At 58.1% G+C, this 27,768-nt stretch overlaps 1 protein-coding gene across 1 annotated transcript in view; it reads left to right on the plus strand.

Moving 5' to 3' along the window:
- The window catches only part of NTN1 (netrin 1), a 113,608-nt gene extending 90,761 nt beyond the window's left edge, over nucleotides 1-22,847 (plus strand). Inside the window, exons 5-6 of the mRNA XM_054222091.1 lie at nucleotides 11,365-11,439; nucleotides 22,440-22,847. Coding sequence (XP_054078066.1) covers nucleotides 11,365-11,439; nucleotides 22,440-22,768 — 404 coding nt within the window. The 3' untranslated portion in view covers nucleotides 22,769-22,847. The remainder of the gene's footprint in view (nucleotides 1-11,364; nucleotides 11,440-22,439) is intronic.
- Nucleotides 22,848-27,768: the final 4,921 nt, after the last annotated feature.

A 27,768-nucleotide genomic window follows, 5' to 3' on the forward strand; every position in this document is an offset into this window, starting at 1 on the left:
TTTATAGGGTGACCAACGCTCCCGAAGACAGATGGTTTCCTATTAACGTATTTAATCATGTTGACTGCGGCTCTCGGCAGGGCTGTGTCCCCGGGGGCACTGGGAGCGGCAATCCTGGAGTTCGTCAGCGGTCGGAGGCTGGGGACACGTTTGCAGCGGGGAAGCGCCGGCTGGGGATGAAGAGCTGTCAGGGCAGGCACCCCGCGTCCCCCACGTCTCCGGGGGCTTGGCGCTGGGTTTGCTCCTGTGGGGAGCGGGTAGGAAACGTGCTGCCAGCCCCGGCTGCTCCTGGGAGCAGGGCGAGGAGGGTGAAGGGTGGACATGCCATAAATCTCCTGGGTTCCTGCGGTGTTTTCCAGTGCTTTCGTGTCTGGCACAGCTGGGCCGTCCCCATTTTGTCACCAGTGGCCATAGCCTGCCTGCTCGCTCCCTGTATATCAGGGAAAAAGTGGGATGCTCATGAGGCCGTGAGGTCTCAAGACACCAAAAATGGCTCATGCCCATTCCCTCCCATCCCAAAACTGGCAACAGGCAGCTAGAGAAGCAGGGGACACTCTCACCCCCACCCGCAGTGGGGCTTGGGGGGTGTCTGGGGGTGGCAGAAGCCAGGAGTCCCAGGGCTGGACCGAACGAGTCACGTTGTGCCCCAGCAGCATCTAAACGGTGCCTGGACCCAGCTGCCGGGATGCTGCAGTGGGTCACAGCTCAAAACGGGGTGGCCGAGCATGACCGCCCCCGGCAAGGGCAGCTCCCGGAGGTGATGGGCCACCCTGGCCGCATCCTGCGGGGGGCTGGTGGTCCTGCTGGAGGGGCTGATGCCAGCTGCCCCTCTCCCCGAGCCCTGCTGGATGCTGGGGAGGTGGGAAGGGGACTGTGGGCTCCTGCGAAGCGCCGGCCCCACTGCTTTCCACCCGCTGCAGGCGAGAGGCTTTAATCTAATTACATGCTTTATTTGCGCCAATTTGTTTTTCAATCAATCTTGTTCAGCCAGAAGAAAGGAGGCTACTGTGGGCTCATTTGCACCTTCTTGTTCCAAGGGAGAGGTTAATGGCAGTTATCCTCGCTGGAGGTGCCTGCAGGGCTGCGGACCCGGCTCCCCCTTTGCGGGGGGCTGCTGGCCTGCTGCACGGGTGGGTTTCGACCATCTTTTCCCCCAGCACCGTGCAACAAGTCCCCAGTTCAGGCACAGAACAGCCTGGTCGCTGCCTGAGGATGTCTTCGACACACGCTGTTTGGTGAGGACCGGCGAGGTGCTGGCGGCCCAGGGTGCAGCGTGGGGCAGGCAGAGCTGCAGGCAGGGGTCAGGATATTCCTGCCAGGTGGTTCCAGGGGTTTCAGTGAGGTCCCAAGGAATTATTAGGGTCTACAGAGCACCAAAAACAACGAAAAATAGTGAAAATAAGTCACCGCGCTTTTGCTGCCCAGACAGGCTGGCGCAGCTCGCTGTCGCAGCGGCTGTGCGCGTTACGGGGCAGGGCTGTCCCCAGTGCCCCATGCACACACGTGCCGGTGCAGAGCGCTCCTGAGACTGCTCCGGAGAGCCGACCTTCTGGTCTGGTGCCTGGGCAGGTGCCTCTGCCTTTACACGTGGAGCAGAGCGGCCACAGACCCTCTCCGTGGCTGCCCCAGGAGCTGACGGAGCTGAGTCTCCGCTGATGGGACAAATCCCTGCCAGGTCCTGTTCCCAGGGCACACTGTGGGGACTGCTGCTCCAAGGCCAGCTTTGGAGGTGACCCAGGACAGAAAAAGTCACACGGCCATGTGGTTCAATGCAAGCCCATGCCAGGGTCTTGCTTTGCACCAGGACTTTGCACAGACCCTCTGGGAGCAGACCCAGGCCCTTGGCACCCCCGTCCACAGGCTGCGAAGGGGACTGTTCCAAGCCTCGGGGACCGTTTCGCAGATCACACAACACGCGCAGCTTGAGCAGCCCAGTCCCAACTCAGCCCAGGTCCGAGGCTTGCAAGTTATGAGCCTCCCCAAAGCAGTTGCCAGCCATGCCGGAGAGATGGCCGGGGCCACCCAGCCAGAGGCACCAGCTGTCCTGCAGCCAGCCCCAAAAAGAAGAGCGCTCATTTGCGTGTTATATTTGCAAAGGGCATCACGGACAATAGCTGGGTCATTGCCAGGTGGGGGGGGAAGAAGAGCCAACTTAGTCATAACAGACTCCCCTGCTCCGGTCAGCCGCCAGAGCCGGGAAGGGAAGGTGCTGGGCGGGCAGGAGGAGCGATCCCGCTGCTAAAGCGAATAACCTGGGAGGCATTCTCTGCCTTAAATTTGGTCTTATATTAAAGAAGCCTGCTCCGAGACAAAGACTCCCACTGGAGTCCAGCCCAAATTAAATTACAGCATCAATCCCTCGCAGTCAATGTGTGCTCTGCAAGCCAGATACACTGCAGCCCCTGCTGCTCATCCCACCAGGAGAAGCCCATCCCTGCTCCCTGTGCAAGGAGAGGACTATTCCAGAGCATCCCCTCCCATGGGATGTGTGGTCAGCGAAAGCCAGGAGCTAGAAGCTCGGAGCAAGCATATTTGGCCAGCAGAGCTGGCACTCTCCGAAATGAGTCTAACAGCCATTCGCTGAGACTGATGGAGATGTTAAAATAATTCTTTGGGACAGAAGCAAGGGGCAGCTTCAGTGCTATGGGAAGCAAAACAGGATTTCATGGTCATCTGGGGGAATATCCAGAAGTCCAAGAGCCAAAGGGATCGCTGTCGTAACCTCTATGGGCCAACCCTGGCACAGGGACATCATCTCCTGTCCTGCTGCTGGGCAGTGGTGGATTCATTTTGTCCCCTGTGTCACCTGGGAGCGTGGCTTCCAGCTGCCTTTGGGATGCTTTGAGATGGCTCATGGAAGCGTTTTCATGCCCAGTTTGGGCACATCAAGCTGAGCCCATGCTCAGCCACAGAGCGGAGACGCGATGTTTCCATCCCTGCCCTCCCTAAAGGCTGGCTCCCCTTCTGCTCCATGTGCTTTTCCTCTGTGCTCCCAACCCAACCACGAGCTGAAGATGTTGAGTTGCTGCCCATAAAGGGGGGTTGGAGATTTATTTCTGCAGCCCGAACAGTTTGGAGGAGTGTGCAGCCCCATGGGGATGGGGCAGCATGGAGCTCCGCGGGCCCGTGGAGCTGTAGGCTGATGCACATGTCGTCCTGTTCAGGGCTACAGGCTGTGGCTGTTCTTCGGGGCACCTGGAATAGTTCTGTAGTTGCTGGATGGCTCAGGAAACATCGCGATGCAGACTGGACCCACCCTGGGGCTTCGCTTGAGAGCACCGTTGGCTCAGCGGCGAGGTCTGGGCATGGACCACGGCTGGGAGCTGGGACTCCTCGACTCCCATCGAAGGGAGGGTTCACTTGGGTCCGTCTTCAGCATCGCTGTGATACCAGTGATATCACAGAAAGGCAGCAGCAAGACATTCTCCTTCCTCCCTGCTGGCGCTCGTGTGGATTTTGCGGTGCCAAGCGGAAAGTCATATCCCTCAGGTGGGGGCAAAGCCCCCCCGGTACTTTGGGAGCTGTTAGAAAGCCAGAAGAAGCAGCAACGCAAGTGCTGGAGCGCAGGTTCGGGGCCTTTCCAAGCACAGATTTGCTTGAAGCTGGTGGGGACCTGGATGCTGTTCTGTTTCCCCACGGTCATCACTGCTCACAGCCCCATCCGCGCCGGCGGCTCATGCCCCGGCTCCCTGCAGGGATGCCACTGCCCGCGAGCAGCGCCCGATGGAGGATTTCTGAGCGATAATGCTGGGGAGGAAGGGAAAAAAGGAAAGGAGGTGAAAGCTGGTCCTCGCCATGGTCAGGAGAGGAAATCAAACCATCCCCACTGATCTGAACTGGTGAGCACTGGGGGTATCTAGGACCCCAAGACAGACCCCCGTTCCCATTTCTCAGCCCCGCTCCCTCCAGCGATGGGCTCAGGGATTTAAGGATTTGACATTTGGACCTGCACCTTCATTTTGCGGCTCGGGCCGGTTGCACATCCCACCCGCTGCAAAGGGGAGATGGGGACCCCCGGACCCCCGCCCGCAGAGCCCCAGCAAGAAGCGCAGCCCCTCGGGAGCACGCGGGCAAACACCTCAACCTGCTGGAATGCGGAGGCCAAGCTGTCCCGGCTGGGTCTCCCCTTCTAAACCACGACACCTCCGCTTTGGATGTCGGCCCACGAAGGTATTTAGGGCCCTACCTGGGGGAAATCAATAGGAATTTAGCTGCATAAATTGGGATTAGAAATCTGAATCCCCTCGGGGATCTAAGCCTTATATCTGCGTTTCGAGTTAGGTACCCAGGCCAAGAAATGTGGCTTTAATCGTTCTATCATGTCAGAATCAAGGGGCCTTTAATTTCCGTTACCGACATGTGGCTTTCGCAGGGGCTTAAAGCTCATTTCGGAACTGCAAGCGCAGCAAGAGGCGGTTTCGCACAGCGTCTTCTTGGGAAGACGGGCTCAGCACCCCAAGCTCCGGCTGCCGGCACCTCCGTCCTCCCAAACCCCAAAAGCATCGGCGCCCCGACAGGAGGGGGGTGCATGAGCAAAGCCGGGGGGTGAGCAGGGCCCCGGCTTCCCACAGCTTTCAATCTCATTCTAGCAGCCCCAGCCCTGCTCAAACCACCCCCCAAAATGAAGACATTCTTTAAAAAAAAAAAAAGGCAATTTTTGCAAAAAAAAAAAGAAAAAAAAAGGGCAAAACAAAGAAGGTGTTTAGCTGTGAAAACTCTTTGCTCAGCCAGAGAATTAGTTATATCAAGGGGATGGGCTGAGCTGCAAAGCTGCCGAATGCTACGCTGACACATTTTACTAAGCTGCGATGGACACGAAACAGCCGCCCGCCACCTGCTCCCAGCCCTCTGCGAGCAAGGAGCGCCAACCGCCTCTTCCCGGCTCCCCTCCCGCTCGGCTCAGCCGGGAAACGCCAAAAGTTTCTGCTTTCCCACAGGGAAGCGGCCGGTGGTTCCCGGCCCGCAGGACCCAGCCGGGAGATGTAGGATGTTCCCCCCCCGCCCCCCAACCCGTCGGGTCACGGCGCGTAAGGATGCGGTGATGAAAAAAAAGCCAACCCTAGGGTCTGGTTGTGCTTTTGGGTTTGAGTCTCCGAAATGGGGATTTGCAGTGAAATATTTGTGCAGCTGAGCAAACTCGGGGAGGGAAGCGCCGGGAGCAGGGGGAGGAGGGTGTTGGGATATCACCACTCCATCGCTCCCACACCACGGTGCTGTAGCCAGGGCTGTCGGAGTCCTTCAGAAGGGAGGTGGCCAGGCCAAATGCAGGCTAGGAGGGACTGGGAGAGGTTTCGGGATCTGGGGAGTGCAGGCAGGCAGAGAGGGCAGGTCTGCCCGGAGGAGGAGCAGGGCAGGACAGCACCAGGGTGAGGACCAACCCTGGTTCTGCACCAGGGGACACCTGTATCCAACCGGATGGGGCAGAGAGCTGGGGCTGACCCCATGCACCAGTCCTGTAGGACACCAAGTGGTGTCCACACCATCATGCCTGTAGGACCTGGGTGGACAAGACCTGGACACTTACCACCCCATGCTTCAGGCACCAAGGTGTTCCCCATCCCAAAGGGGGCTTCACTTTCTTCAGGCAGCCTCCTTTTCTTCTCAGCCTGGCCTTTACGTCACACTCTGGCATTGCCTTCCAAAAGCAGGTTACCCCGGGCTGATCCTCCGCAACCTCCCGGAGATGGGTGAGAGGGACCTACAGCCAAGACAAACAGCACGTGCCTTAGGACTTCATAGGTTTATAGAATCACAGAGTGGTTCGGGTGGGAAGGGACCTTGAAGCCCACCCAGTGCCACCCCCTGTCCTGGGCAGGGACACCTCCCACCAGCCCAGCTCCAACCTGGCCTTGAACCCCTCCAGGGATGGGGCAGCCACAGCTTCTCTGGGAGCTCGGGGGACTAACTCCACAGGAGTCTCACATCACGCGTGTGTTTCCCGTACACACGCAGGAGTCACCGGAACAGCATTTAGAGCACTCCAGGCTCCAGATCAATCCTCTCCTCCCACCCCTTCCCCAGCCTTTGAGCTTGGCTCTGCTCTCACCTTCAATCAGGGGACCAGCAGCTCAGCAAACCTTCCCCCAGAGCCTGAACTGCCAAAATGTCACTCGAGGGACAAGAGCAGGGTCTTTTCCAGGAGTTAAGCAGCATTGAAATAACACCCTGTAGCATCCCCTCCGCGCACTTTCCCTACGCAAGCAGCGATCTTGCAGCATCGCCCCACACGCGTAGCGCTGCTTACCAGCAAACACAAACTCAGCGCTGCGCTCCGAGAAATTGCATTTGCCCTCCCAAAGAGGCCCCAGAGGACCTCCAAGTCACCCAGGAGGCAGGAGAGGTCTCCACGTAGGAGACAAAGGAAATGAACTGGGGCAAATCCCCCACCCATGTAAATCAGCCCTGGCATCTGGTGATTTACACTGATTTACACCAGCTGCCTCTGGCCGCATCAAGTTCAATTCGAACCAGCTGAGGCTCTGGCACAGCCCGTGGGGTTGGGAGAAAAAGAAAGAGAAAGGGAAGGCGGAACAAGGGTTGTGTCAGTAAAAGCAGGGCTGGAGCTGCGTGTCTTGAGCTCCAAGCCCCATTCCAGGTTTGCAGCCTGGGAGCGAGGGAGGCTGCGGGGATGGGGTGCTGTCCTGCAGGGGCAGCGGGGTGGTGTCCCATCACCCCGTGGCCTCCCCGGTTGGGGAACGGTGCTGGGGTGGGCTTCTAGCAGGTCTGTAATCTCAGGCAGAGTAGAAATATCACGGCGGCGGTGTGAGGATTGGGCAGCTCAGGTGCGTGCATGAGCCGTCAATGTGCCCTTGCAGCCCAGAAGGCCAACTGCATCCTGGGCCGCATCAAAAGAACTGTGGCCAGCAGGGCAAGGGGGGGGATTCTGCCCCTCTGCTCCGCTCTGGGGAGACCCCACCTGGAGCGCTGTGTCCAGCTCTGGAGCCCTCAGCACAAGAAGGACATGGAGCTGTTGGAGCGGGGCCAGAGGAAGCCCCGGAGATGCTGGGAGGGCTGGAGCCCCTCTGCTGTGAGGACAGGCTGAGAGAGTTGGGGGGGTTCAGCCTGGAGAAGAGAAGGCTCCGGGGAGACCTTCCAGTCCCTAAAGGGGGCTTACAAGAAGGATGGGGAGGGAGCGATCAGGGAGTGTAATGATAGCACGAGGGGTAACGGTGTCAAACTGAAGGAGGGGAGATTTAGATCAGATATTAGGAAGAAATTTTTCACTCTGAGGGCAGTGAGCCCCTGGCCCAGGTTGCCCAGAGAAGCTGTGGCTGCCCCATCCCTGGAGGGGTTCAAGGCCAGGTTGGAGGGGGCTTGGAGCAACCTGGGCTGGTGGGAGGTGTCCCTGCCCAGGGCAGGGGGGCTGGAACAAGATGATTTTTAAGGTCCCTTCCAACCCGAACCATTCTGTGATTCTATGTGGTCAGGGGTGAATCTGCGGGGAGAGGTTGATGAAGAGCCCACTCTTGTGAGTGCTCTGGTCTGAAGTCCAGAGCAATGGTTTCCATCTGGTTGCTGTTTCTTGGGGCTGGATCCCAGGAGCAGTGCTGTGGGGCTGGAGGAGGATCTGCTCTCAGTGGGCTCTGCCCGCCTGGCTGGTTGAGACCCCCTTGCGGATGCTGGGGCCAAGCCATGGGGTACACAGGTGGGAGCTGCCCTCCGCCCCTGCCCATCACTAGTGCTCAGAGCCAGCTGCTCGCCACCATCTGTTTGTCTGGCTTCGATTTGGCCAGGGGAGGAGAGATCTGTGGGCAGAGCTCCCGAGCTTCTCCCTGCTTGGTTGCCTACCCTTCCGTCAGCCCCTTCTGCGGATCAGCTGCTGCCCGGGGGCCTGAGGTGTTAACAGTGGTGATAAATATCTACAGAGCTCCAGGACTGTTGTGCCAGAGGAGAACCATCATCACATTTATCATAACCGCGTTAGCGTCCTGAAAACACCAGCAATCTGCGGTTGAGCAGAATCGTGCCAGCTGCCCAACGAAGCAGCCCTATGGCCTGTCCCTTGTTCCACCGAGCAGGTGCGGGAGAGCATCCCGGGGTTGTTGGGTTGCCACATGCACATTCATTTCCCTTATAGACTTTTTCTTCCATGTTTATGGCCAGGAACATCTTACCAGCGAGTTGGATCAGGAATGTTTCTGTTCCCTGGGCTCGGTGACACCAGGTGGCCACGTCCCACTGTATGGTGGCATCCTGCCACGTAGGCATGGCTGGGACTTTGCTAGCGACTCGCCATCATCTGTACTACAGTTTTTATGGAATATCCACTCTTTTCTCAGTGCATTTCAAGTTTTACTTGATGTTCAGGGTCGTGCTAGATGAGAAAAGCAAAGGGGAGACATCGGCTGCTGGAACCTCTCGGTCATCAGCTCAGCTCCTGGGTTTCTAAGGGCTTTGGGCAGGTTGTAGCTGGGCAGAGATCTCAGCTGGGACGCTTGGAGGAGGAAGGTGCCCCGCTCCATATCATAGCATTTGCTTTCGGCCCTGGCTAGGTCGTACTGAAAGAGCGTGAAGCCGTGTCTGACTGTGGGTGCCTCCTGAGGAATGGGAGCAGCAGCGGGGCAGGAACGTAGTGCTGAGATGAGGTGACTCCACCTGGCCGTGCTGAGAGGGGCTGGGGCACACATGGATCACAGGTGTTGGGACTGAGGTGCTCCCTGGTGATCCTGGGATGTGTGGGCGTTCAGCTCGCTGGATTTCCTTCTCTTGTTGGTTCCCCGACTCAAGCTGAAAAAGAAGCTGAGGTTGGGTTGGGCTCTGCTGCCAATGGTGAGGGTTGGAACTGGGGCCCATGAGACCTCCCGGAGCATCTCGTCTCCACCTGAGGAAGCTCCCCGTGTTTCTGAACCCACCTCCCACTCCAGGGACACCTCCTGTACTGAGGCGGGTGAGCCAAGAGGGCGCAGAGCACCCAGTGCACCGTGTCTGCGAGATCTCGGTGCCCTCCTTGCCTGGGCTGGCTCTGAGCTCCCACCACTGGAGGCCGCTTCCTCCAGCATGGCCCTGTCCCAAAGCTGACTTCACACCAGCGGAGCTGCAAACGGAGCTATCACCAGGAAATGCTGCAGCTGCTATAGCTGTGCAGCCACCTCCCAGCCCTCTGCCTCAGTTTCCCCTCCCAGCCTGCTTTGTGTCAGCTTCTCTAGGAAGGAACTGCTTCTCGCAAGGGCTCTTACAGTATGTAAGAAATGGGTCCTGCTGAGGCTGTGGCACATGTCACCCTGCTGTGTGACACAGCTGTGCTAAAGGGGGACACAGAGGGGGATGCCGCCCAGCTTCTCCCCCAGCGTTTCAGGTCCCCTGGAGAGGGTGGGGTGTCGCATGGGCGTGTGTGGTTCTGGTCTGGCGCTGCCGATGTCACCTGGGGCAAGATACGGGCACCTCGTGTCCGCTGGCCATGGGGTACCAGCAGCGTCCCCCACTGTCCCAGCATCCCACCCTGCTCGCAGAGCCCTGGGGCCACGTGGTGGTGGCCTTTTGGCAGGTCTTCACACCTGCTCTCCAACGGTGGCTGTGGAGGAATGGTGGGCAGTTGGGAGAGGTGGAGATGTCCAAGGACTATCGCTGTACCAATGCCTCCTGCCACAGCCAGATGCGTCCCTTTTTCCCCCCAAATATGGGGTTTCTGTGGTGCTGGGGCCTCTCTCTAGCACCATGGGATGTGCATGGACATGATGTCCATGACCCAGCCCCGATTCTGGGAGCTGGCATGGGGTGGCACATCGCCAGCCACTGTGGCGCTGCCTGGCCGTAGTGCCACTGGGATGTTCCCAGTGGTGGCTGGAGGGCACCGACCGCACAATGCCATTTGACAGCGTGATACTGTGCAGCTGCATCCTGCGTGGGAGCAGCTCCCTGGGGAGCAGCAGCTCCTGGAGCAGGGCTCAGCATCCCTGGGGAGCAGCAGGTACCAGAGCAGGGCTCTGCATCCCTGGAGACTAGCAGTTGCTGGAGCAGGGTTCTGCATCCCTGGGGAGGTGCAGGCACGGGAGCAGGGCTCAGCATCCCTGGGGAGAAGCCGACGCTGGAGCAGGTCGTGGCATCCCTGGGTACCAGCAGCTCCCAGAGCAGGGCTCTGCATCCCTGGAGACCAGCAGCTCCTGGAGCAGGGCTCTGCATCCCTGGGGAGGTGCAGGCACGGGAGCAGGGCTCAGCATCCCTGGGAAGACGCAGGTGCTGGAGCAGGGCTCAGCATCCCCAGGGACCAGAAGCTCTCGGAGCAGGGCTCAGCATCCATGGGGAGAAGCAGGCGCTGGAGCAGGGCTCAGCATCCCCGGGGAGAAGCATCTCCCAGAGCAGGCCTCTGCATCCCTGGGGAGACGCAGGCATGGGAGCAGGGCTCTGTATCCCTGGGAAGCAGCAGCTCCCAGGGCAGGGCTCAGCATCCCTGGGGACCAACAGCTCCCAGAGCAGCGCTCTGCATCCCTGGGGAGCAGCAGGTACCGGAGCAGGGCTCAGCATCCCTGGGGAGATGCAGGCATCGGAGCAGGGCTCGGCATCCCTGCGGACCAGCAGGTACCGGAGCAGGGCTCAGCATCCCTGGGGAGATGCAGGCATCGGAGCAGGGCTCAGCATCCCCAGGGACCAGCAGCTACTGGAGCAGGGCTCAGCATCCCCACAGCCGCCTGGGTCCGTGGCTCAGCTCCAGCCCTGCCAGCCCCGGTGGCACTGCCAGGCTGCCATGCCGGTGCTGCCAGGCTGCTGTGCCAGCGCTCCCGCCTGCCCGCCGCACCGGCCGCTGCGCCGCCCGAGCAAAGCCAGCGTGTCCCAGCAGTGGGGGCCCATTAGAACTGAAATGTTCCTACTGGGGTATTTTATTTGCACACTTCAGTAGAGTGGACACCAAAAGGCTTTGCTAATGCTTCATGGGCTGCTAATTTCCTCTCTGACCCGCATTGTCGGAGGGTGACCCCAGCCCGAATCTCTCCGCAATGAATGCCAAAGGCTGACACCGGCCCGGGTTAGGGGTGACAATGGGGCCTCTGTGGGCTCCGGGCAGGCTCCAGTTGGGAGCTGGAGAACAGGGGGAATTTGTGTGGCTCTCAAAAGCTCTGGGTGGCACAATAAGGGAGGCCCCGGGGTCTCCCAGGAAGACAGAGGCGGCCCAGGGAAGCCGGGCTGGGGGAGGCAGGCGGGAGGATGGTTTCCTTTGTGAAAAGCTTTCTTTAGAAAGGAAGGTTTTTCTGAATGCCCCCTTAGACGACCCAATCGGGGCCTGGCAGATGGATATCACAGGCACGCTGCTTATTCATGGCAGGCTGCAGCTTTGAGCCGTCCCACCCCCCCTTCCCCCAGCCTTTTATTCATTTTAAGGCTAATTTGTTTTGTTAATGTTTTCTTGCCCTCCCCCTCTCTCCTGTGCAGATTGTGACTCATACTGCAAAGCCTCCAAGGGGAAACTGAAGATCAACATGAAGAAGTACTGTAAGAAAGACTATGGTGAGTCGAGTCGTCCCCCTCAGCCGCTGCTTCCCAGGGAGGAGAGGGTGCACAGGGATGCAGAGCAGGAGCATCCCCCTCCCCAGGTGTCCCCAGGCCCACCCAGCCCAGGGACAGGTTGCCGGCTGGGTGCCAACCGCAGCTCTTCTTTGCGGCAGCTGCCCGCCCTGGGGTGTGTGCAATTTGGGGTACGGTTTTTGCCAGGTTTTGGGGGGTGGGGGGAAGCCCTGGGTAGCGATGCTGGGCCAAGCAGCGAGCGATGCAATGTGTTACTTGGAAAATATGAGTCCCCCTGCAGATGCTGAGACAACCCCAAAATCAGGGGCCATAGTGTCCTCATCCCATGGTGTCTTCTGGGTTGCGATGGCACCGTGTCCTGCTTCTTCTCACTGTGCTGTTCCGTGCTTTGCTGTGGGGACAAGCAGCAGGCAGTTCCCCGTCATCCGGATCCATCCCTCCCGTAATTCCCAGGCAAGTTCAGAAGGTGGTGGAACCCTGAGACAAGCTGGGGAGGCAGTGGCATCCCAGTCCTTGCTGCTACTCGAGGTCCTGAGCATCCTTCCACAGCTCCGGCGTGGAGCAGGCACATCCCAAGCTCCCACCCCACCTCGCTGCTCCTAGGATTAATTTTAATGTGGCTCCATTCCCAACGTGGTGACCAGCGGGTCCACGCAGGAGGCGTCCAGGGTCATCCCAGGAGGGGATCACACCAATGCCTCACCAAGAAACCCCTTGCAGCCCTCCCCGGGGCTCGGCAGCCCCTCTCCACCCCAGCTCGGCCATCGCCCGCCGGCACCGAGCCGCAGGGGCAGGGGCAGGTGGGGAGGGATGGCTCCACTCCATCCCATGTGCCTGGCGCGTTGCCCTCCCGCACCGGCCGTGCCATTGCTGCTGGGGCGAGCCAAGTGTCAGGAATGGGATCAGCCTGGAAAAAATCAGGTAGAGTTGGTTAAATTACAGGCGCTCCGTGCCGGGGGATGTTTAGAAACGCTGCTAAACATACATAGGGGCTGGAAATTATCTCCCCCCGCATTGACTGTAGCGAGAGAGAGCAAAGTGTCTGCAGGAGGGACCAAACATGAGCCATCAGGTTTGCCGCGGGGATGGGGAGCGGGCTGTGCACGGACGAGCCTGGCTTTGAGCTGAGCCTTCAAATGTTCGAACAATCGAGGAATTACGAAGTACTGCAGGACAGGGTTTAGCATCCTCAACGGGCTGCGGCTGCCCCGGTGTCTGCCAGCCCTTCCCCTCCACAGTAGAGGAATACATAAAAAAATATATCTATATATGCATAAGCATGCGTATATGTGTATCTCTATGTGTATGTATAAATATATATATATATATATTTAACCAAACTACCAGGGGGAAAAAACCCTCCTGTCCCGTCTGCATCAAAGCACCCAGGAGTGGCGACACCTCCTCCCTCCCTCAAACACGCTCCCAGCAGCAGCTCAGCATGTCCGGGAAGTGTTTGCGAGAGCAGAACGAATTCCCATTTAACAGCCCATCCCTGGACAAGGCGCTTCCCGGAGGGGCCAGCCGAGGGATGCTCCGGGCTGGCTTTGTGCTCTGGCACCTCCCCGCCAGCTCGGGGGAAGGAAGAGGGCTCGGAGGCAAATGTTTTATTTGCATTCCCATTTTTTTCTTCCATTACCCACGTGGCAAAATGGTTGCGGAGAGCATCCCTTGGCAAGGGTGAGCTGCGGGTCTGGGGAGCACTTGTGGTCCCCATCCAGCGAGGCCATGCTGGGGTCCGGCCATGCACAGAGGAGCTGCCGGAGGTTCATCAGATGTTGGAGAGGTCCAACATATCCCTTTTCCCTTAGAGAAAAGGGCTTAATTGCAGGTGAGAAAGTCACTGCTAGATCATGACGTTATTAAAGCCGGGGCTGAGCATGAAGCTATTAAAGCCATAGGGTTTCTCGTGGGTGGATTCTCTGCTGGCTACTGAGGTACAAAGGCATTTCCCGCACGTGCATCCCTTCATTTTCCCACCTGGCTTCTCCAGCATCTCCTAAGGGCTGAGCTCACGCTGGAGCATTTGCTCTCTGGAGGGGGCAGAAAGCAGCCACTTGACTGCAGGAAACCGGGACCTGCCGTGATCCAAATTGGCCCGGGGAGCTCAGAGGGAATCATAGAATCACAGGGTCGGAAGGGACCTCTGGAGATCACCCAGTCCAACCCCCTGCCAGAGCAGGGTCACCCAGAGCAGGTGGCACAGGAACGCCTCCAGGCGGGTTTGGGATGTCTCCAGAGACGGAGACTCCACCACCTCTCGGGGCAGCCTGTGCCAGGGCTCTGCCACCCTCAACAGCAAAGAAGTTCCTCCTCGTGTTTAGGTGGAACTCCCTATGGTCAAGTTTGTGCCCGTTACCCCTTGTCCTGTCCCCGGGCACCACTGAAAAGAGCCTGGCCCCATCCTCCTGACACCCCCCCTTTCAGTATTGATAAGCGTTGATAAGATCCCCCCTCAGGCGTCTTTTTTCCAGCCTGAAGAGACCCAAATCCCTCAGCCTTTCTTCACAAGAGAGGTGTTCCAGTCCCCTCATCCTCTTGGTAGCCCTTTGCTGTCACCTCTCCAGCAGTTCCCTGTCCTTCCGGAACCGGGGAGCCCAGACCTGGATCCAGCACTCCAGATGCGGCCTCCCCAGGGCAGAGTAGAAAGGCACGTGCGTCCTGCTTCCAGCCGAGCGGCGTTATCTCTCCCCGCGGCTCTCGGGGTGATGTTTGGGTGGTGGCAGCACTTGGGTTTTGCTCGAGGGGCAGCCCTAGAGTGGTTTTGCTCGTTGGCTTCTCTGATCACCGGGAAGATGTTACTTGGGGGTTTGGGTGAAAGCTCAGGCTTGGTTTCGTTTGAGGCTGTGCCATGGGATAGGGGGCTTCACCAGACCCCGGGGAGACGAAGGCAGCTCAGGAGCTGTCTCGGCCAGGAGACCCCCCCTGGAGCAGTGAATAGGGGTGCTGCAAAGAGCTTTTCTTTTCTCTTTTATCATGCGGCATCTCTTCTGCAAGAGCACGAGTGAGCCAAAGCCGTTTGCCGGGGCTCTTTTGGGGCGCAGGCTGCCCCAGCGCGGGAACCGGGGTGCTCCCACCCGAGCCCTCTTGGCCCTGGGTGGGGTCCCCGACCAGCCCCACGGCCCCAACCAGCCCCGTAAACGCCACAAATTTGTTTTTTCAATGGCAAACCAGCCCGGCGAAGCAGCGGGGTAAGCGATGCCGCAGCGCAGCCCGACCATGCCGGGGGCAGCCCAGGCTTTGGACGGGGCCGGGGAGGGAAGAAAGGGTTGAAAAGGTGCAGGGAGGGATAATAAAGACTTTGGGACTGACACCCCAGCAGGAAGCCAATTAGGAGGCTCTTTTCCTCACCGTTCCGCCGGCATCGCTGGGCTGAATGTCCTAAAAGGCTCTAATTAGCTTGAACAGAGTTACTTCTCCCGCGGGCTCCATCGGGAAGCTATCATCCGCCCCGCGCTTCTCAATGGGGCTTTTTAGCTCCCCGTTTCATTCAGCGATTCAAAGGGGATATTTTCCCTTATTTATTTTTCTTATCTGTTTGTTTTTGTTGGGTTTGTGGTTTGGGTTTTTTTTTTTTGTTTGTTTTGTGGGTTTGGTTGTTTTGTTGTATTTTTTTTCTCCTTTTTATTTTAAATTGGGCCCTTTCCCCCCGCGACGGGTTTTGGTGCAAATATTTGGAGTGAAACAGGGACGCGGGGAAGGCCGGGCTGGGAGATTTCAAGGGCGGGGGGGCGGCCAAGAAGAGAAGCAGAAAAGCTTTTCCTGGGTTTATTTTGGCTGCCTGGTGGAGCGCAGGGGTCGCTTGGCTCCCAGAAAACCAGGGATAGAGGATTTGCTGGGTTTGGGGAGGTTGAAATTGTCCCGTGGAAGCAGAGCCGGGGTGGGGGATCCCTGTTGGGGATGGAGATTCCCCCTGGCCCGAAAGGAGAGGGGATTATTTCATTAGAGCAGGTGATGCTGGGCCAGGGGATGCGGGAGCATCCCTCGTTCTCTCGGGTGCCCCCATTTCAGCCTGATCTTCGGGGCTTTTCCCGTTGTCTGTGTGGTGTGGCTCATCCAAGCGGGGTGGGCGGCTGCAGTCAAGGAAACCTAGATGTTTTTCAACCCCGTTTTTCCCCTGACCCCGAGCTCCTCGCTCTGCAGCGGGGCCCGATCCTGCGCAGAGGATGCCAGAGTGTTTTGCTGGGAACCGGCACTCTGGTCCCAAGCATTGCCCCCTTATCCTACCTGTGTCCCCGGCACGGCATCAGCGGGGAGGGATGGGGGCGAGGAAAGGGATCCTCGACGGAAAGGTGAGATCATCTGCTCGCTTTGCCCTTTCTTGGAAAAAAAAAAAAAAAAAAAAAAAAAGTAGAAAAAAAAAATATCCTTCCTTTCGCGGAGACTTCACTTAGTCACCCCCTTTGTCGAGAGGAGCTTGGCAGCGGCTGGTGGAAAAAAGGAAAACATGTTTTCAAAAGGCAGCTTGAAAAGAGAGACTGGGGGGGAGAAAAAACCCTGAATCCACAGAAAAACACAAGGCAGGGGGGAAGCACCGTCCCCGGCTCATCCCTGGCTCGTCCATGGCTCATCCCTGTCTCACAGCCCCTTCCACCACCCTGGAAGGTGGAGAGATCCCACTCCCGGCACAGGGGAGCAGTGAGCAATTCCCCCCCGTAACCGCATCCCGAGGGAGTGAGTCGGGGCAGCGAGGGGTCCCCCGGCAACGCAGGGGGGACGGTGCTGGGCCAGGGCGCACCCAGGCTGGCCGGGATTGGGGGTCATAAATCTCCAATATTAAACCGGTAGGAAACTGGCAATGAGAGGCCGGCAAAGACACCGCCAAGTAATTTAAAAAAAAGAAAAAAAAAAGAGGAAAAACCCCTTTGCTCCAGCGAGGAGCCAGCCCTTCCCATTCCCAAACCCGAATGGTGTCGGGGTCACCTTTTGCTGTCGGTTGGAGTAAAATCCACAGGGGCTCCGCTCTGCTTGTGCGGAGGGAAGGGACCTGGTCCTTTGGAAAGTCCCGGCTCGGGCTGGGATGACTCCATCTGCATCCACGTCCCAAGCACCCGTTTCCATCTGTTTATATTAAAGACCCTCTTGTCTCTCCCAGCAAACTGCTCTGCTCCCGATGCCACTCCCATGGGCCAGTGGGATCTTTCCCTGGGGCCAGAGCAGTGATCATAGAATCATGGAATCACAGAATGGTTCGGGTTGGAAGGGACCTTAAAGCCCATCCAGTGCCACCCCCTGCCCTGGGCAGGGACACCTCCCACCAGCCCAGGTTGCTCCAAGCCCCGTCCAACCTGCCCTTGAACCCTCCAGGGATGGGGCAGCCACAGCTTCTCTGGGCAACCTGGGCCAGGGGCTCACCACCCTCACAGCAAAGAATTTCTTCCTGAGATCTCATCTAAATCTCCCCTCTTTCAGTTTAAAACTGTTCCACCTCATCCCATGGCTCCCCTCCCTGATCCAGAGTCCCTCCCCAGCTTTCCTGGAGCCCCTTCAGGGACTGGAAGGGGCTGGAAGGTCTCCCCGGAGCCTTCTCTTCTCCAGGCTGAACCCCCCCAGCTCTCTCAGCCTGTCCTCACAGCAGAGGGGCTCCAGCCCTCCCAGCATCTCTGCGGCCTCCTCTGGCCCCGCTTCAACAGCTCCGTGTCCTTCTGCTGTTGGTGGCCCCAGAGCTGGAGGCAGCACTGCAGGGGGGTCTCACAGAGCAGAGCAGAGGGGCAGAATCCCCCCCCCTCGCCCTGCTGCCCACGCTTCTGGGGATGCAGCCCATTGCCGGCTCATGTTGAGCTTCTCATCAACCAGCACCCCCAAGTCCTTCTCCTCAGGGCTGCTCTCAATCCATTCTCTGCCCAACCTGATGTTCCCCATCACTGGAAGCTCCGCAAAGCTCCAGCTCCCGCAGTCGGGTTAGTGCATAGGATCCATAGGTTTGTCCATGTAGCCCAGTCCCAGGTCAGCTTTGGCAGGGCGAAGCTTGAAATCAAGAGATTCGGCACAAACTCCCAAAAGTAAATTAAAAAAATACATGATTTTTTTCCAGTCTCACTCTTTTCGTGGCAATCTCCTGATTTTTGGGCCCCTGACTCATGGTCTCCGAATGCTGCGAGGCACTGCTTTTATTTAAGCCTTTACGCGGCTGCCCTCAGACATGTTTCGAGGGTTTGGGGTTGGGTTTTTTGCTTTTATTAACATCAAATCATCCACCCCTCTGTTTTCATCTGCAACATCCAGCCTTCGGGTCCTTCTTGTAGCTGGAGGCCAAGCCCCGGGCAGCACCACGGGCCCTGGGGCTGAGCGTTGGGGTGGCTCTGCCCAGCACCCCGCGGGTGCAGGAGGGGACCAGGGACCCTCCCACCGCCTCCCGCAGCCCGGGGACCACTCGGCCACCTTTTCCTTAGAAAGAAGCATAACGTGGGGAGCCACTTGAAAGCATCACCTGGGCTGGGGTGACTTTGTAAGGCACCGTTCAGGTGGGATTTAGAATCACAGAACCATAGAACCTGTTGGGTTGGAAGGCACCTCTCAAGGCCATCTAGTCCAACCCCCCTGCAGTCAGCAGGGACATCTTCAACTGGATCAGGTTGCTCAGAGCCTCATCCAGCCTGGCCTTGGATGTCTCCAGGGATGGGGCCTCCACCCTCTCTCTGGGCAACCTGGGCCAGTGTCCCACCACCCTCAGTGCAAAGAACTTCTCCCTAATGTCTGATCTAAACCTGCCCTGCTCTAGTTTAAACCATTGCCCCTCGTCCTGTCGCTACATGCCCTCGCAAACAGCCCCTGGATGATGGTTAGTCAAGCGGGAGGTGGAGGTGATGCTCCCCTGGCCGTGGTCCGCTGGGAGCGGATGGTGACCCAGAGAGGGGAGAACAAAATCAAATTAGCCGCAGCTTTCAGGTTCCAGCTGAGGCCGGTGACACCAGTTCCCAGCCAGGATAGGCTCCGGTCCGTGTCCCGAGCCCGGCGGTGCCTTGGGGCTGCCTGTGGCTTGTTGCCCGCTCCTCTCCGCGCTTTGCAAACAGCAGGCAGCCGAGCCCTGCGGGTCACCTGGGGCTGGAGGTCCCTTCCAACCCAACGCATTCTGTGATTCTATGATCCCCTACTCCACTCCTTCGTCTGGTTGCCCCATAGACGCTTTCAGGGATGTTTTTCCATGGATGCAGTGACAGGGACGGGCCCCAGCACGGCTCAGCCTTGGCGCAGGGGTTCAGCGGGTGCATCAGCAAAGTGGGAGCAGTCCACCACGGCACAGGCAAAGCCAAGCTTTGCCCTAGGAAACGGCAGATGAAGGACACCACCAAGCACCAAAGCCAGCTTTGGAGCGGTGGGCCACAGCTGAGCCCCCCCCAGAAAAACACAACGGAATTGAAACCTTCTCTTTCACAAGAGACAAGTGCCTAAATCCCCAGGGATTCACCCAAGGGAGCCAGCTTAGGTGCTTCCAAAAATTCCTCCTGGCACCTCTCTGTATCTCCACACACCTCGTGTCCCTCGGGAGATACCGGAGACACCCCCCCCCCCCCAAATTACCCAGACAAGTCATCGCTAAACTCAGGCTCTGAAACCAGACTCGGGGCGGGGGAAACCGCGCGTCCTGGATGCAAAGTTTTGGGCAGAAAACTCGCTGTCAGTGGAGGCAGCTGTGTCCGTGCCAGCCAAGCCTTCACCGAAGCTTTCACTCCTTCCACTTCATTAATAAAAAGGGAAAAAAATAAAGAGACGGGGGCCTTGACATCAAAAAAATACAGACTGTGTATTTTAGAGCGGAGTTTCCTGTAGCCACCTCTCTCCGGTTCCTTTTCATTCATTTTCTCCATTTTGTCAGTGTGGACCCAGGCAGGTCAAAGGTTTAAGCTTTTTTGGAAAGATTTGTTGCCAAAAAAATAAAAATTGGCTAATCTTCACATTTTGTTACCTTCACACCAGACTGGGAAATACACGGTCAGAGCTTAGGGTTGTTTTTTCTCTCTCTTTTTTTTTATTTTTTTTATTTTTTTTTAATGAAAGCATCTGGCGGCCATGTAATGCTCCGAAAAAAAAAAAAAAAAAACCAATAAAAAACAAAAAACCAAACCCCACACACCAAAACCCACCATATATTTTGCAACGTGTTAAAAAGCCTTGCCGGGCTGCAGAGCCCCGTTTCCCTCCATAGCCTGAAACCAGTTTGCGCGTTGTGGTTTTTCAGGCGCGGGTGATGCTCCTCCGCAGCTAATCCTGGGGCAGGGGTGGATAAAATTAGGTTGTTAATAAGGCAAAGGGGAGAGTTTTGCCCAGGTTTTTTTTTTTCTTTTTTTTTTGAGGTTTCTTCCCCCTCTGGTAATTTATGCACTCGAGATTGGCCCCACTGGGGACCGGCCAGATGGCTGAGCCAGGCAGGTGGACGGGCAGGGGGTTATAGCTCAACAGGGCATGGAGGGAAGCAGAGAAAAAAAAGGGAAAAGCTCAAAGATTTGGTCAAAAAGCACTTTGTGGTTGGACTGGACCAGCCTGCACGGAGCCGTCGGGCCCTGTCTGGTCTCCCGGCCAGGGCTGGCATCACCACCCGGGATTTTCTCTCTGTCTCTCCTGGTGGGGGCTCCTCTCATCCCGCAGTCAGCAAACAAACCCGGGGGGGCTGGGCAGTCACTTCCCGGTGAAGATATTTTCCTGGAAGCTGGTTTTTAGCGAGGAGGAATGTGTTCATCCTCCTTGGATGATGCGATCTTGGCCAACTGCTGCTTCTGTCCTCTGCCATCTCTGGGCCGTGATGGACCACTGTCGGGAAGAAGCTCACCGGAGCAGCAGGAGCTGCCTCCAGGCTTGTATCTCCTCTTCCTCACCATGCAGTGGGCCACACGCTCCCTTTCCCACGTGTGTCTCCATCCTTCCTTGTGGTTTGAACCCAAGTCCTTGGATGTCACCTGGGAAGGGGACAACAGCACCCGCTGTAGGGATGGCCAGGAGGCACGGATGTGGTCCATCATGGGTGGGGTGTCCAAGGAAGCAGTCTCATGGAGGAGGAGGAAGAGAAGGAGGGCTGGCAGAGGTCACCGTTGGCTGCTTAGGGCCACCTGGGCTACAGCCTAGGGATGCCCCACGGGACAAAACCGTGGTGGCTCCAGGGGCTTCTGAAGTCAGCGGTGAGCAGAGCCTTACCCTCAAGTGTGCTGGTGTCCACCACCATCCCAGCTCTGCAGCGCCTTTGCAGACAACCTTGGAGAGAGAGTCCTCTCCCATTCAGATCATGATACCAAGACACCTCTTCCCTCTGGGGCTACGGGACCATGGGCCACCGCTCCTGCATGGCTGCTGATGGGTGCAGGGATCATGTAAGGTATGAATCGTGTTTCAGGAAAGAGCAAGGGAGGGAGTGATGGAGGGCTGAGTCCTCCCCAGGTTTCCTCAGTCCATACAGCTACAGATGGGCTACACGACATCAGCCACGGGCTTGGAAAACATCATCTTGCTTATGGATCACGGTTGTCCTCCCATCTTGGTCTTGCTTTGGGAGCTTGTTATCCCACAGTTACCTGCTGGGTCACTGGGCTTGCCAGGCTGCTGCATACTGAGATATCCCTTGAAGCTCGATGTTGCTATTCAGTACTTACAGAGATGCTCAAGTGAGTCCGCCAGACCCCAAAGTCAGGTTGGACACTGGCACCGACCTCTCCTTAGGATCCCTGAGCCCTACCCTCAGTCCTTCACTTGTGATCTTTACCAGCAGCGTCTTCTTCCACAGCAACTCTTGACTCAGGGACATCTCCTAGGAACACGGGAACAGCAAACCTTCCTGTTTCCAAATCCTGTCATCGGTTTGACCCCATTCAGTGTCCTGCTCCAAGGCCAGATGCTCATGGAGAGGTGTCTCCTTGCACTGGCCCCGAGCAGATGTGCTGGAGACCCTAAGAGGTCTTTCCTACCGCTAGATGCCAAATGCTTGGAGATTTGTGCCAGTCCCAGTGTTTTTGCTCCAGATTTTGGCTCGTCTTAGAACCTGGGGCTGCCTTTAGGGTCCTGGTGCAGATGCACCAAGTTGCCCATCCGGCGAGGAAGGGAGAACAGAGGGGCTGGAGGGATGGTCCATGCAGAAGCCCATCCTATGGCTGGAGTGTGTGCTGTTCTCCGGACACGTGGGTCAGGAAGAAAGCTCATCCCAGGTCCTACGGTTCATGCTGGGGGTTTGGCACTGCCGACGGGGACAGGGACCTCCCTGCCGTGCCCTCTGCAACTCATTCCTTGTGCGCAGACCCTCTGCCCCGTGCCCGGGCCACCACCCGGGGCTGGAGGCACAAGCTGTCCCTGGGTTTGTGAATTTTCTCTGTGCTTGCTGCTTCAAGGGAAGAGGCAGGGTCCAGTGTACACGAATCCACCTGATTTTTAAAAATTTTTTCCATCGCTTGAAGAGTTCACAGGTGCTGGGGCAGATGTTGCTGCGCCGACAGCCCTGGGGAACGGCTCCGCCTGTGCTTGCTTCTCAACCATGGCCTGGGAGATGACGGTCCCCCCAGGACACAGATAGAACGAGGCACCCTCCTCTCCACCGCCGCTCTGGGCAGCACCGTGTCGTTCTCAGGGCCCCCAGCACAAGGAGTGCCATGGTTCCTGCCGTCCCAGCCTCCCCTCCTGGGGGCCCTGCAGCCCCCGTGGTCCTTGGGTAACCATCCCCATGGTCACAGGCGACCCAGAGGGCCATCTTGGTGGCAGCAGAGCTGGAGAGCGTCTCCCAAGCCTATGGTGGTCTTAGTACCTTTGCCGGGACCCTCTGCCACCAGCACTGGCTACTCTTGCTCACGGCGGATGGCCTGGGGACAGAGGTAGCTTTTGTGGAACCGCCACCCTCGCTTGCTGTCCCCCAGCCTGGGCTCAGGAGACAAACTCCCTTTTCCTCACACAGCCCGTTAGGTAAGGCTTGAAATTAATTTTCTTCTCGCCAGCTCAAATCGTAACATCTTTTCCTCTCTTGCCTCGTGGTTTTTTTTTTTTTGTTTTGTTTTGTTTTTTTTTTCCAGCTGTCCAGATCCACATCCTGAAAGCGGAAAAAAATGCCGACTGGTGGAAGTTCACGGTCAACATCATCTCCGTCTACAAACAAGGGAGCAACCGGATACGGCGCGGAGACCAGACCCTGTGGATCCACTCCAAGGACATAGCCTGCAAGTGCCCCAAAATCAAGCCCATGAAGAAGTATTTGCTGCTGGGCAACAACGAGGACTCTCCCGACCAGAGCGGCATCATTGCGGACAAAACCAGCCTGGTGATACAGTGGCGGGATACGTGGGCTCGGCGGCTCCGGAAGTTCCAGCAGCGGGAGAAGAAGGGGAAGTGTAAGAAAGCCTAAAGGAGGAGAAGGCAACGGAGCGCGCGGGAGGGAGAGACTGACTGTGCATGCTGCTTTGTGTCAAGCTGGGGCGGGCAGGGACCGGCGACGGGGACGGCGGGAGGAAGGTCGCGCCGTCGGGGCGGGCTGGGGTTTGTTGGGGGGGTGGGGGGGGACGGGACACACGGGAGGGATGGCAATCACAGCTGTGGCGCTGTGGGGTTTGCACCTCGTATTCCGGGAGAAAAACAAAGCAAAATGCAACTGGAAAAGAAAAAAAAAAAAAAAAAATCACACATGTGGATATAAAACAAGAGGAGGGTGGGTGCAGGTGCAGGGCAGCCAGTGCCCCACCCCCCCGCCCCCCTCAGCTTCATTCTGCCCCGTTGGCTGAAGAAATCAGAGACACCAAACTGCCTTCCAGCTGCTAACATCTGCCGTTTCCAAAGCACGGCACGGGAACATGGAACCTGTAAGAAACTAATCAACGGCAACGCTGGAAATGAACTCCCCATCCCCCAAAATACGTATTCTGGGCTTAGGTTGAACAAGCCAGTTATCGTAGAGGAAACTAAACAGAGACTCATCGCTGAGGGCGGACCTGAGGATCGGCTAATGGCTTGTGAAGACTCTTCGGTACCCGATAGTCGTCCCGACCACCCGCTGTACGGTACCCAGGGGCGGCGGAGGTCTCCAGCCGTGGCGATGCTCCCATCCCAGGCTCCCAGCAAGGAGGAGACCACGTTAGTGGGCGAATCCCACGTGGACGTGACTGGGGGAGCGACTCCTTGGCTCTGGCCCCCACACCCCGAGGAGCGCTGCCCGCCCCCCCCCAGCCGAAGGAGCGTCAGCCCATGGGATGCCCTGGCCCCCTCCCAGCCACCGAGTCACAGCCGTGGAGTTCATAACAAGGATCCCCAGTGAAACACGTGGACTTTGCAAAAAAAAAACCAAACAAAACAGTTGGCATCCAGTTCCCATAAGTGCCCTGGAAGATCTTGCCCATCGCAGTCCCTGAGTCTCCACTGCGGCCACCCCTGAGACCTCCTTCATGGGCTTGGTCCTCTCTGCTGCTGCCGGCAGACTGATGACCCTCAGGCGATAGGAAATCCCTGCAGGTGACACCGAGGTCCTGGCTGGCCACTGGTTTCACTCCCAAACTCAGCCAGTGCTCCCGAACCCACAGCGGCTCTGCCCTCGCTCCCTCTGGAGCAGCGGCTCCCCGGCATCCCTGCGTAAGGTGACCATCTCCCTTGGGAATCACAGGAGGTGGGACAGCGAGTGCCCGGGGACTGTCCCCATGGGCAGCGGGGAGAGCTCTGAGGCTCGGCCAAGCTACAGCCAACGCAGGGCAGAGCCTGCCCAGGGCAAGGGGTCTCAGCCCGGGACTGGATAAGGGAGGGGTGACCCACCTGGAGCCCCCCCAAATCGCTCTGCTCCTTCTACAACCAGCAAATCGAAATTTCCCAATCTCTAATCGCTGCTGCACTACGGGAAGCAGCGCTGCCTCACCTCCCCCTCACACTCTACGCCCAGCCCCAGGCCTGGAGCATCGTCCCCCAGGGCACCCTATGGGCAGGACCGGCCGTTGGGTTGTTCCTCACCCAGACGTTGTGTCCCCACGACAGGCTGCCCCCCCGCCACAGCGGCCCAGGAGGAACGGCCATCACAGAACCACAGACTGGCGGGGGTTGGCAGGGACCTCTGGAGATCACCCAAGTCCAACCCCCTGCCAGAGCAGGGTCACCCAGAGCAGGTGGCACAGGAACGCCTCCAGGCGGGTTTGGGATGTCTCCAGAGACGGAGACTCCACCACCTCTCGGGGCAGCCTGGGCCAGGGCTCTGCCACCCTCACAGCAAAGAAGTTCCTCCTCCTGTTTAGGTGGAACTCCCTATGGTCAAGTTTGTGCCCGTTACCCCTTGTCCTGTCCCCGGGCACCACTGAAAAGAGCCTGGCCCCATCCTCCTGACACCCCCCCTTTCAGTATTGATAAGCGTTGATAAGATCCCCCCTCAGGCGTCTTTTTTCCAGCCTGAAGAGACCCAAATCCCTCAGCCTTTCTTCACAAGAGAGGTGTTCCAGTCCCCTCAGCATCTTGGTAGCCTGTACCTGGATATCTGAGTTCACCTCCTCGATGGAGCCAGGCAATGGCCGGGGCGGAAAGGCAGGGAGGGCAGGAGCGGTACCTGGAGGAGAAGCAAACATTAGTCGCTACGAAAAGCAAAACCTCCCTGATATTTTTCCTTTTAGGAAACTTGGAAACATCTATTTTATGACATTTTCCAGTGGTTTTTGCCTTGTTTTATAGCAATTGACAATATTTATATAATGACATAAACCGCCATAAAGCGAGGCAGCCGTGTAAATAGGTGTAAAGCGCAGGGCTCCCAGGGAAGCAGCGGCAGCGCCGAGCTGCTGGAGACACCACCCGGAGGGAGCCAGCTCCGCTGAGCCTCCTCCCCCCGCAAACGCAAGGCCCTTCTGGAATTAACTGGGGTACGAGGAGAGAAATCCCACCCTGGGCATCAAGAAATCCCCCCCAGGTCTGTGTTTTCTCCCCTCACCCGGAGCAGACGCCATTTTCCCTAGGTCAGGGCTCAAGGAGAGCCGGTGGTTTTGCAGACAAGGGAACCCAAGCCACCAGGTTTGGAAGGAGAAAACCCGAGCTCAGGTGTCTAGATGGAGGCTTGAAGCCCCAAAACGGGGCTCAGATGCTCTCCTGCAGCCAGGGCCACCCCACACCGGCTGAGGCAGCTTGTCCCCCGTTAGCCAGCGTGCTCTTGAACCACGGGAGACCTTCAACTGGACTAAAAGCAACCAGATCCAACCCAAAGCCGGTTCTCTATTGGAGAGCGGGAAGGCAAGGCCAGGGGCCACGGGGACTTGGGGACTGCCCACCGAGCAAGCCTGGACACCCAACGCTCACTCCCACTTTCCAGCAAGCGCAGCCGTCCTGCCCGGCACAGCCTTGACACCCCCCAAACCCACCCGGGGACAAGCCCCAGCCCCTGCCCCGATCCCACCACTTTGGGAGGCCGCAGAAGAAACGCCACTCACCCCGTCCCGCGGCCGGACCCCTCCAGGCACTGACCCGACCCGGGAAATCAGAAGGAAACAGAATTTGCACAAGACGGGAAACAGCTCGGAGCCCGCCACAGCCAGAGCCACCCGCAGAAGCGAAGTCCCCCAGCCTCGTCCCACCAGCACCCTGTCCCACCAGGACCCTGTCCCACCAGGACCCCGTCCTGTTGTCCCTGTTGGGAGTTTTGTGCTTTCCAACCGGCCTAGAGAAGCCCCTTCGCTGCGTCCACGGTCCCCCAGTGCCCCTCGCGTGCTCCCGGTAGCCTTGACCTGCAGGAGCTGCTGGTGTAACTGGTGCACGGCCCTCCTCCTGCGGGGGAGGCAGAGCAGCCCTGGTTCCGGGGTGTCGGGGGGGGGGTTACAACTCTTCCCTGCTCCAGGATATCTCCCGGGGGGACACCTCTGTCCCGTCGCCCAAAGAGGGACAAGACGTCACCACTGAACACCAGCGCCTTGGGGGCAGCTCTGTCGGGGCACCAGCCCATTACGACCAGTGGGGAACCCCAGCACCCACCCGCGGGGCCGGGGGGGGCGGCGAGGGCGGCCGGGGAAGGGCCGGGGCGGCACGGGAGAGCAGCCGAAATGCCAAAACAATCATCCCTCCGCGGTAGCACCCGACAAAAAAGTCGTTGCGTCTCGTTGCTGTCGGTTTGGTCGCGTCCGTGCCCCCTCCCCGCACACCCGCCTCCTCGCCCCTCACAAAAACCTGTGTCCGTTCGGGGGTTGGTTTCTTCTTTTTTTTTTTTTTTTTTTTTTTTTTTCCGGATTATTTCTGTTAATATCTTGAACTGTAAATGTTGTTTAGTTACGACCATTGCATACTGCTTTGGGCGATGTTTCTTTACAATGCATACTAATATATTATGGTTATTATATATGAATATATTTAATGACACGTGAAAAAGTTGTGGATTTTCTTATTGTTTTTCCAAGTGGTTTCTTTTTTCTTTTCTTTTTTTTTTTTTCCGTTGGTTGGTTGGTTTTTTTTTTTTTTTTCCTCTTTGTTTGTCTGTTTGGTTAGATTGGCTGTAATTGAACCCGAAGGAGCTTGTAACTGTTCAGCACCCACTCGGTAGAAACTAAAGTCAGAAACCAGTTGAATAAACTCTTGTAAACTGTAAATATCTCCAAGGATCTCTGCTTCCTCCCAGCTCGCGGGACGGTGAGCCCGAGGCACGGGGACGTGGGCAGGGGGGTGGTGGTGTCCCCTCCGCCTCCCCAGGTCTCTGCCGAGGTCCCCTTGGTGGGGCTCCAGGTGACACACGGCTATTTTTGACCGTCAGTCCCAGCCGCGTGGCCCACCAGCATCCTCCCGGCAGCAGCCACACGCCCCTGGGGACAGGGGGGGGTCACCAGGAGTGGGATGGGGGGGTCCCCGCCAGCACCCCCGGGCTCTCTGTGAGCTCTGGACCGCGGTACGTCCCGCCGGGCTCCCCGTCCTTCCCCGAATGGCGCAGGAGACTGTGCCCTGCAGCGGGACAGAGCCCTGGCTCGCTCAAACCCGCAGGACTCCACACAGAGCCAGGGGACAGGGCTGGGGACAGGGGACAGCCAGCGCCTGGGGGCGGGGGAGCCGCCAACCCCACTCCGGACCCGTTTTCTGCCCCCATCCACAGGCTCCTTGCCAGCGCCGTCCCTCTCTGCCCGTCCTCCGCAGCGGGGCCGGGCTCCATCACCCGTCTCCCGCGGGACATCAGTGGTCCCAGATGCCACCGAAGCAGCCGGCGCTCGAGACCGGGCAAGGGCTGGGGGTAGAGACAAGCTGGAAAGCTGGAGGCAGGGGGGGAACCGAGGCGGCAAAACGCTTCCAGAGAGAAAAATACAGGCAAAAGGTCCCGCAAAGTGCGGAGGGGTCAGCCCGCCCGACCCACGCCCTCAGCCTGGCGGGTAATTTATGAATTGGAAAACATCTCGGAGGTCAGAAATCTCAGATCTTTAT

Source organism: Rissa tridactyla, chromosome 15 (genome assembly GCF_028500815.1).
Source record: "Rissa tridactyla isolate bRisTri1 chromosome 15, bRisTri1.patW.cur.20221130, whole genome shotgun sequence".
NCBI classification, from domain to species: domain Eukaryota; kingdom Metazoa; phylum Chordata; class Aves; order Charadriiformes; family Laridae; genus Rissa; species Rissa tridactyla.